Below are 8,094 nucleotides of genomic sequence, written 5' to 3'. Positions count from 1 at the left end.
TTGATGGAGAAGTCTGTTTGTCTTTCAGATAACTTTCCGCCCTCGTCATTTAAGGAGACGTCTGGCTCAACTGCAGCTCAGCAGGCATTTACACAGTCATCTTGAACTTCATGATATAACAAACTTTATCGGTCACCAGCTGAGGGGATAGTGCCATCTCCATGGTTACTGAATGATACACAAGAATAACATAACTCGTTATCATGAGAAAACAGTCTATGTCGTTATTTTATTGTGATGACATATGTCGTTATCACAAGAAAACCATCGAAAAATAATTAAGTGAAAATGGCTGCTCTTGGCTTCCGTATAGATATCAATGATGCTGACGTAAAAAAATAAAAGGTCCATTTACTCTTAGTTGATTTGTATTTTTGTCCTACTTTTGAAATGTACTAATTTGGTTATTTCTGTAGAAAAGTTATGAATCATATCTTACCTATTGTAGATAGCTCTTTAACTGACTTGAATTTGGAGGAGTAGAGTTTAATGACCAGACTGATGTACTAACACACGCCATCTTTAAACTTTGTCATAAATTTCATTGTGGTTTGTGAAAGAAAAATCTGGTCAAAAATGAACTCTATTTCACCAAACTAGAGCAAAGATCTATCTTCACCAGGTAGAATGCTGTTTTTCCTTTTTTTTTTTTTTTGCTATTACGAGTTAAAAYTTTACACAGAACCCTYCTTCAGAAGATCCGATCTTTATCGATTTTCTGAGAAATGCTGAYGAATTTATTTTAATAGGGGATTTCTATAAACAGAATATCACACAAATGAAAGTGTGCCGTCACAGTGGAAAAAGAAAGTACTTTGTTATCAGTCTTTTTTAAACAAACTTTCCCTRAGACAAACAGGATACATTCCTTAGTCCAGCTTGCTCACGTCTTCCTGTATGGACTTTACGCCTGACAAACGGATGCAAATGAACAAGAAGCCAAGGCAACACAAAAAAGGGGAGAAAATAATTTATTTTAGGACTTTGGTAAATGGGTTATAAAATAAGGTTCACATTTCACATAAATGAAAACAATCAGATTCACTTTCAAAAACACGTAAGGAGGTTAGGCAACTCCTATTCATAAATACTTTACCAAATTTATCAAACAAATTTCACTCAGAGAAAATACAAATGTTGCTTTCTGAATCAAATGAAACCAGAACAGAAAGTGGTGGCATTAGCTTGTGGTTTTCCAGATTTTAACTCATAAATAACAGCAGACAGATTATGTTTAATARACTCATTTCTTGTCATCGGACCAAGTGATTTCATAGTCGCTGAAGACGATCTTCAGCTTCTCCACAGACACAGAGTGATCCGCTTTGCCAAAAGCCTGAAAATGGATAGGAAAACATATTAGCACGACATATTTGAACAAAGTATTTTAGTCTGTATATTTGAATAAACCTACAGTTGACTCCCCAAACACCCTGATTTTCTTCTCCTTGCTGTTGTGCTCAATCTTCCCTCCTCCGAGGCATTTACACTCCATCCCCAAGGCCTCCAGAGCCGGGTTGACTTTGTCAAATATGTGATCTGGAAATAAAGGAAACATTCAAAAAAGGTTAACATCCATTAAGCCAGAACATGGAAACTGTTAATATAATGCAAACCTCTCTGGCAACATTATCTGAAAGCAGTGGCATGATGAGAAATTAGAATGTCCATTCCTTAAAGGAGGGTATTTGCTTGAATGCAAGAGTTTTAAATGAAAATCTTTTTAGCCTTTTGAGTGTGTGGTGGGGATGAGTTTCTGCCACTAAGACACCAAACTTTAGCTCAAGATCTGTAAAAATGTCTGAGTTGAAGTTATATCTATGTTTGCTCAAGTCAGCTAACTGTGGCGGCCATCTTGAATCAGGTTGACTCCAAAGGTTCATCAGTTGTAGATGAAGGACCACAAAGTAATTTAGAGAATTCCATTAAAATTTGACCAGTTATTCCTGAGATGCTCTCACCGGCCACTTTATTAGATACGCTTGTCCAGTTGCTTGTTAATCAGCCAATCGCAAMGTAGGAACTTAATGCCTTTAGGTATGTAGGCATGTTGAAGATGACTTGATGAAGTTCACCAAAATATAGAAAAGAGAATTGAAGCAACTTTGAATGTAGCATAGTTGGTGCCAGATGGAAACTGTGTGCTAAGGATGAGTCTCAGCTGCTACCACACTGGKTTTTAGCTCAATATCTGTAAAACTGACTACATTTCATTTTTTGTTATTGTTATGTGATAAATTAGTTTTATTGGTATTTTACATTGTGATACWGAAATTTTCTCAACCTGTAATGTTCCCCAGAATCAGAATGACAGCTGAAACATGTATCTATGAATATTGTTTAGACCAGGGGTCTGCAACCTGCAGTTCTAGGGCCAAATGGATGTCCCTGCTCTCTCTGCAGCAGCCCTTTGAAGCTTTAACCAAAATTAACGTGAGGTTATGTTTATTTGGTTTTATACTCACAAGAGAAAAGGCTAGCTTTAGCAGTTTTCCTGTCAAATTGTTAGCAAATAAGTGATCAATATTACAAAGAGTGAAACGTGTGTTGATTAGATCATGCTTAGCAGCCTGTTGGCCACTTCAATAATCCAACTTTATAACTTAAAATATGATATTTCTCTTAAATCCATCAGGGTTACCTTTAAAGGCCTATAAGACTAGATTATAAGAATTAGAAAAAAATATGCCTGTGTAGGTCAGTTGTAATTTTTTTGATAAATTTGGTATAAACTAACATTAGCACATAAAGAAAGGAAATGTATGTTTGGTAGACTGTTTCTTTGTTGTAACAATGATTCTTGGCAATAAATCTTATAGTGGGCACCTTACTGGCAGCACCCGGAGGTACCAGATGCTCAACACAAGTGTAGCAACAGCAACATAAGCTGTTTGGCAGTGGCAGTTCATGTACAAACCACATACTCAGCTCTACTGCTCATCCCACAAATGCATGTTCCTTACAAATGTGGCACCATTTAAAATGGAAATTAACAGGCTTTTAATTATATAATTTATTACCAAAAAGCTTCGTTATGAAGAAGAAATAGTTTACTAAACACAAATTTACTTAGTTTTGTGCTAAATTTATAAACAGTATTTTTCTTGTTTACATGAATAAAATCATTTCGCTTGTTCTAAAGTGTAAAAATAATAAATATTAACATTTGTATTATTTATTTATGGGGTTTTTTGTCTTATTATTTCACCACCAGCAGCCAGAAAGATACCCCTTCAACAAGGGGGTCACCAGTTGATACGTTTTGCAGCTCTGGTCACATTTTAGAATAGAATAGAATAGAATAGAATAGAATAGAATAGAATAGAATAGAATAGAATAGAATTTATTGTCCCGCAGAGGGGAAATTCAGATGTCACAGCAGCATCAGTCTAGAGGTTCGCATACTAGTTACTTTTCCAACTATATAGTACACACAAAACACCAACTAGCATGATACAACTACTAATAATAAAAATATAAAGAATTGTGCAAGAATAGAAAACGATGTTTTGTTTCGGAACCGACATTAGGAATCAGAAATTGCCTGTTTTCAGTGCAAAATGAGCCAAGGAGCAGAAACGTTTCTTTTAAAAAAGGTGCAAACCCCTGGTTCAGACTATTTCAAGAACCGGAAGCATGAATATGTCTAGATAAAATACCAATAATACCCAGACTTTGAGCATGCTTGTAAAAAGGTCAGTTGTTAACAGTAAAAAGGTCACCGTGCACAGAACAATCTGCTTTGATCTGCAACCTTCAACAGGCGCAACTTCTCGCTCCTCGTGCAGAAAACTTACTGTGGTACTCTGCACTTTTGGTGCCTCGCACTATGTCTTTCTGCGCATCGCCATCTTTCACTTTCACTCTGACTAAAATGTACTTAAAAGTTCCTTCGGGATCAATCTCTACGTCGGGGATATTAGCCAGAGATCCTGCCATATCGCCTTGTGAATCTCTCCGGGGTCCGCCGCCAAAAACAACCCGATTCGCTTGCTGTGGACCATATATGGACTTTCTATTTCCGGTCTTAAAGGGACAGGACACTTGTTTCCGTGCAAGCTTGTGCACGCTGGTGACCTCGCATGGCAACAGATTTTTTTTTCCCCAACAAATTTTCCAGACATTTATTTAATTTAGGGTGAAAACCACTCCACCGGTCTGTGTTTGCTGCATGTGTTAACACGATCTTCTTCCTCCTGTGTTTGATTTGTTCATTTCCTGCTGCCACACATTTGACCCTTGATTTCCTCAACATGATCCCAGATCTTGATGGGAAGTATTTGGTTCATGAACTATGATGTTTTTAGCTGGGGAATATTTATGCAATTAACTTATGTTATTAAGTAATATAATGACATTAAAAAATAAAGTTTACCTTATAGAAATCTTTATAAAAAAAACAACACACTGCACAATCAAAATTTAAAAAAGGTCTTTAAACTATTAGTACAATAAAATGTGTCATTTAGTTAAACCTGTAACAGACCTTTTTGCTGAGCTGGATCTTGATTTCCCCTTTTGTTCTGTGTGAGTTCATTAAAGAGTTTATATTGTTTTGTTTTGTTTTTTCTCTGGGGAAGAGGTGGAGGTTATGAGGTGCTAAGGAGCAATGGCTCGTGTTCAGGGCCCTGAGCCAGAGAGGAAGGATGTGAACTATCACTGAGACAAAGGCAGCCAGCAGGCGCCTGCTTTTCTGTAACACCTTTCCCATCCCAAGGCACTTCTCCAGAAGCCTTGTGCATTCCACCTGGTTCTCTGTCTACTGCATGTTCATACGCTGTGAAGGCATGCAGCAGTCCATGTGTTGGCTTTTGGTACACTGTGTACTTGTGCTAATGTGCATTGGATATGAATCATCAGGAAGTTTATACAAAAAAAATAGAGCTACGTTTAAAAAAGATCTAAATATTTGTCCCATATTGCGGACTTTAATGCCAGCTAAAATAGTTTCATGCTGAAATTTTGTAATCATTTTGAGGATAAGGTCAATTAGCTGTAGCGGCCTTCTTGAACTAGAGTGATAGGCGTCCATGTAATGATTATTTTCTGAACATTTCACTTTATTCCATCCATGAGTTCATAAGATATCTTGTGAACAATGACTGTGCTGATTTTAACAGTTCGTAAAGTTTTAAACAAGAATGTTGCACAATGTGCCGCTGAAATTTGTCTGTTTAAAACCAGATATTTACAATGAAAAGAGCTGAAAAGCATCACATCGTGGTACAAACCAGAATTTCATTTTGACCAAAGCTTTTCTGAAGCAATAATAAATAATAGAGGTTGTTTGTGTTTTTGTCTTTTTTTATTTTTGTTACAATTGATGTCTGTGGTTTAGTCTGGTTACACAATACTGTATCTTTTACTTATACTTATACTACTTATACTTTTTTATATTAAGTGAGAATATAGGATGTTTAAAAAAATCCAAAATTTTACAAATTAATCTGTTTAGATAAAATATTACATAACTCCTTGTTTGCAAGTATGGTGGCCAAAATGATGATAATAAAAAAATTAGGTCTTAGAAAAATGACATTTGTATGTTACCACAAACACCATTTCTCTCTAAAATGTAATACTTCCACTTTTTAAAATAAATAATGAAACTAAAAGTAAAATAAAAATAGCATTAATGTTGCTCAAAATCAAGACCAAATAAATAAAAAATAAAAACCAAATTGATAGGATAACTTTCTTCACCGCAGAGGGCAGGGCTGTGACAGACGTGGGAGGAGGGAAATTCCACCGAAAAGTCAGATTGTGACGACAGCTTCCAGGAAACTTGGACCGGGCCGAGGGGAGTTATAAAAGCAGGACCCTCGGCTCATGAAACTCAGAATCCTTCAGAAGAACCACAAGTCTTCTTGCTGCTCTTCATCTATATAAGAAATCGGTGAGTGTAGACAGATTATTTTATATTTTCTTCTGCTCAGATTTAATTCATGTTTGGTATTAAAAAAAACTTTTGCATTTTCCGTTGACTTTTTGCAGATATTGTGCGTTGGATTATCGCAGAACAGCAAATTTAAGATGTCTTCTTCATGCTTCTTTCTGTGCACAGGTTTGTAAACCTAACACAAACAGAATGCCTCACATTTAACTTTTAGAAAACCGGTTTCAAATGTATGATTACTAACTTTTTCAATCTGTTTTGCACGATCAGTGCTGTGCATGTGGAGCGGTGTGACGTGCTGGTCTTACTTCTACTCAAACACCACCATGGACTGGGAGACGGCTCGGGCCTGGTGCAAGGAACACTACACAGACATGGTGGCCATCCAGAACCAGGAGGAGATTGGGCACCTGAACAGCTGGCTGCCCAGGAAAGACAAATACTACTGGATCGGGATCCGCAAGGTCAAGAACGTCTGGACCTGGGTCGGGACGAACAAGTCTCTGACAGCAGAAGCCACCAACTGGGCAAAAGGCGAACCCAACAATGGGAAGAATAAACGCTACGTGGGCAAATCRGAGGACTGCGTTGAGATGTACATAAAACGGAAAGAACAGGCAGGAAAGTGGAACGACGAGTGGTGCAAGAATGCAAAGACGGCTTTGTGCTACTCAGGTGAGGACCTTTTTTTAGTTTCGGCAACTTGTTTGTAAAAAAAATGTACAATTTTAATGATTTGCCAAACTTCTGTAACAATAACACTGTTTCGTTTTCCTCCAGCTGCCTGTAAGAATGACTCGTGCCTTCATGGAGAATGTGTGGAAACCATCAATAGCCACAGGTGTGAGTGCCTGCCGGGGTTTTATGGAGATAAGTGCCAYCATGGTAATAAAATACAACATTTTCCTTATTTCAATTCACATTATTTATAGTTTGCGGGACTTGAAGTTGATTTTGACTGAATTTATTTTGCAGTTGTTAAATGTATCGAAGAGGAGGTGATCGCCCCACAGAACGGAAGAGTGGATTGTACTCATAAGTTCGGAGAGTTTGCCTACAACTCCTCGTGTCTGCATTTCTGCGAGGAAGGATACCAGCTGAGCACAGCAGGGCCTCAGAGATGCAACGAGGAAGGACGATGGACTGAAGCGTCTCCTGCATGTGAATGTGAGTTAAAGCTGCTGTAACCCTCGAGACACAGATGCTTTTATAAACTCTCATCTAATCCTCYTTTTGTCCTACGATCTACAGTGGTTCAATGTAAGCAGCTGGTTTCACCTTCAAGTGGCTCCATGAAGTGCTCGGACCCCCTGGGACCCTCCAGCTATCAGTCCACCTGCACGTTCACCTGTGACGACGGATACGAACTGGGCGAACCCTCGTCGGACATCTTGCTTTGCGAATCTTCGGGAAACTGGAATGCCTCACAGCCGTCGTGCGTCGGTACGTCCACACCTGCTCGAGCTTATTTTACAATCTCAATGCATCGTTTCTCATCGTTCCAAGATCTCTGACTTTATGAAATACTTCGTTTTAAGATGTTTCTCTCTCTGCTRTGCAGCTGTCCAGTGTCCCGCTCTCCTGGATTTGGAGGARGGCTTCGTTAGGTGCGAGGACGAAACAGAAGCGAGGTTCAGCTACAAGACGAGCTGCGGCTTCAGCTGCGACGCCGGCTACCAGCTGGTGGGGCCGAGCAGGGTCACCTGCACAGCTGCAGCTGAGTGGAGCGAGAACATGCCTCGCTGTACAGGTGAGGAGAGGCTCAAACGTCTAAACGTCTTCGATGAAACAACTCCTTTTACTGGTGCTCTAAATGCATTTGTTGTTCACCTCTCCCCACCAGCTGTCACTTGCCACAAACCTGAAACAGAAGCGCATATGGTTATCCAGTGCAGTGGATCAGAACTGCGACCCAACTCCACCTGCAGCTTCAGCTGTGAGCCAGGCTTTGAGCTGCAGGGAGCGAACAGCGTTACGTGTTCTGAGGATGGAAGGTGGAGCGAGGCCAGACCCWCCTGCAAAGGTAGAACCCTGCTTTTATCGCATCACTTCATTGATTTTGAAAGAATTTTGTACGTGTTCAAAAAAATGGTTTTAGAGATTATTTTTAAAGGGGCAATATTATGTTTTTCTTACGCATACATTTAAATACTATACCATAATAAAGTATCTATGCCACCTTTAGTTGTTATTAAAAT

General features: G+C 38.9%; 2 protein-coding genes across 2 annotated transcripts in view; one reads left to right on the top strand and one right to left on the bottom strand.

Moving 5' to 3' along the window:
• Positions 1-8,094, top strand: part of LOC106513909 (E-selectin) — a 22,490-nt gene that overhangs the window by 12,023 nt on the left and 2,373 nt on the right. Inside the window, exons 2-9 of the mRNA XM_014002966.1 lie at positions 5,709-5,896; positions 5,995-6,064; positions 6,167-6,571; positions 6,677-6,781; positions 6,872-7,063; positions 7,148-7,339; positions 7,458-7,646; positions 7,740-7,919. Of these exons, the coding sequence (XP_013858420.1) occupies positions 6,034-6,064; positions 6,167-6,571; positions 6,677-6,781; positions 6,872-7,063; positions 7,148-7,339; positions 7,458-7,646; positions 7,740-7,919 (1,294 nt within the window). The 5' untranslated portion in view covers positions 5,709-5,896; positions 5,995-6,033. The remainder of the gene's footprint in view (positions 1-5,708; positions 5,897-5,994; positions 6,065-6,166; positions 6,572-6,676; positions 6,782-6,871; positions 7,064-7,147; positions 7,340-7,457; positions 7,647-7,739; positions 7,920-8,094) is intronic.
• On the bottom strand, positions 954-3,990 carry si:dkey-51e6.1. Its single transcript, XM_014002967.1, has 3 exons — positions 3,798-3,990; positions 1,415-1,539; positions 954-1,336 (listed from the first exon to the last, which is right to left on the bottom strand). Exons 1-3 carry the CDS (start codon positions 3,937-3,939, stop codon positions 1,244-1,246), a joined length of 360 nt encoding a protein of 119 aa, XP_013858421.1. The 5' UTR covers positions 3,940-3,990; the 3' UTR covers positions 954-1,243.

The sequence above is a fragment of the Austrofundulus limnaeus genome, unplaced genomic scaffold (assembly GCF_001266775.1).
Source record: "Austrofundulus limnaeus strain Quisiro unplaced genomic scaffold, Austrofundulus_limnaeus-1.0 Scaffold15, whole genome shotgun sequence".
Taxonomy (NCBI): Eukaryota; Metazoa; Chordata; class Actinopteri; order Cyprinodontiformes; family Rivulidae; genus Austrofundulus; species Austrofundulus limnaeus.
Note: the sequence above shows the minus strand (reverse complement) of the source record. Positions and strands in the feature narration are given on the sequence as shown.

Excerpts from the sequence above, each read along its gene's own strand:
- si:dkey-51e6.1 (XM_014002967.1), bottom strand. The coding sequence starts at position 3,939 with ATGGCAGGATCTCTGGCTAATATCCCCGACGTAGAGATTGATCCCGAA. Across the intron at positions 1,540-3,797 it reads CAAAAGTGCAGAGTACCACA|ATCACATATTTGACAAAGTC; the intron begins GTAAGTTTTCTG and ends CTTTATTTCCAG. Across the intron at positions 1,337-1,414 it reads GGGTGTTTGGGGAGTCAACT|GCTTTTGGCAAAGCGGATCA; the intron begins GTAGGTTTATTC and ends ATCCATTTTCAG.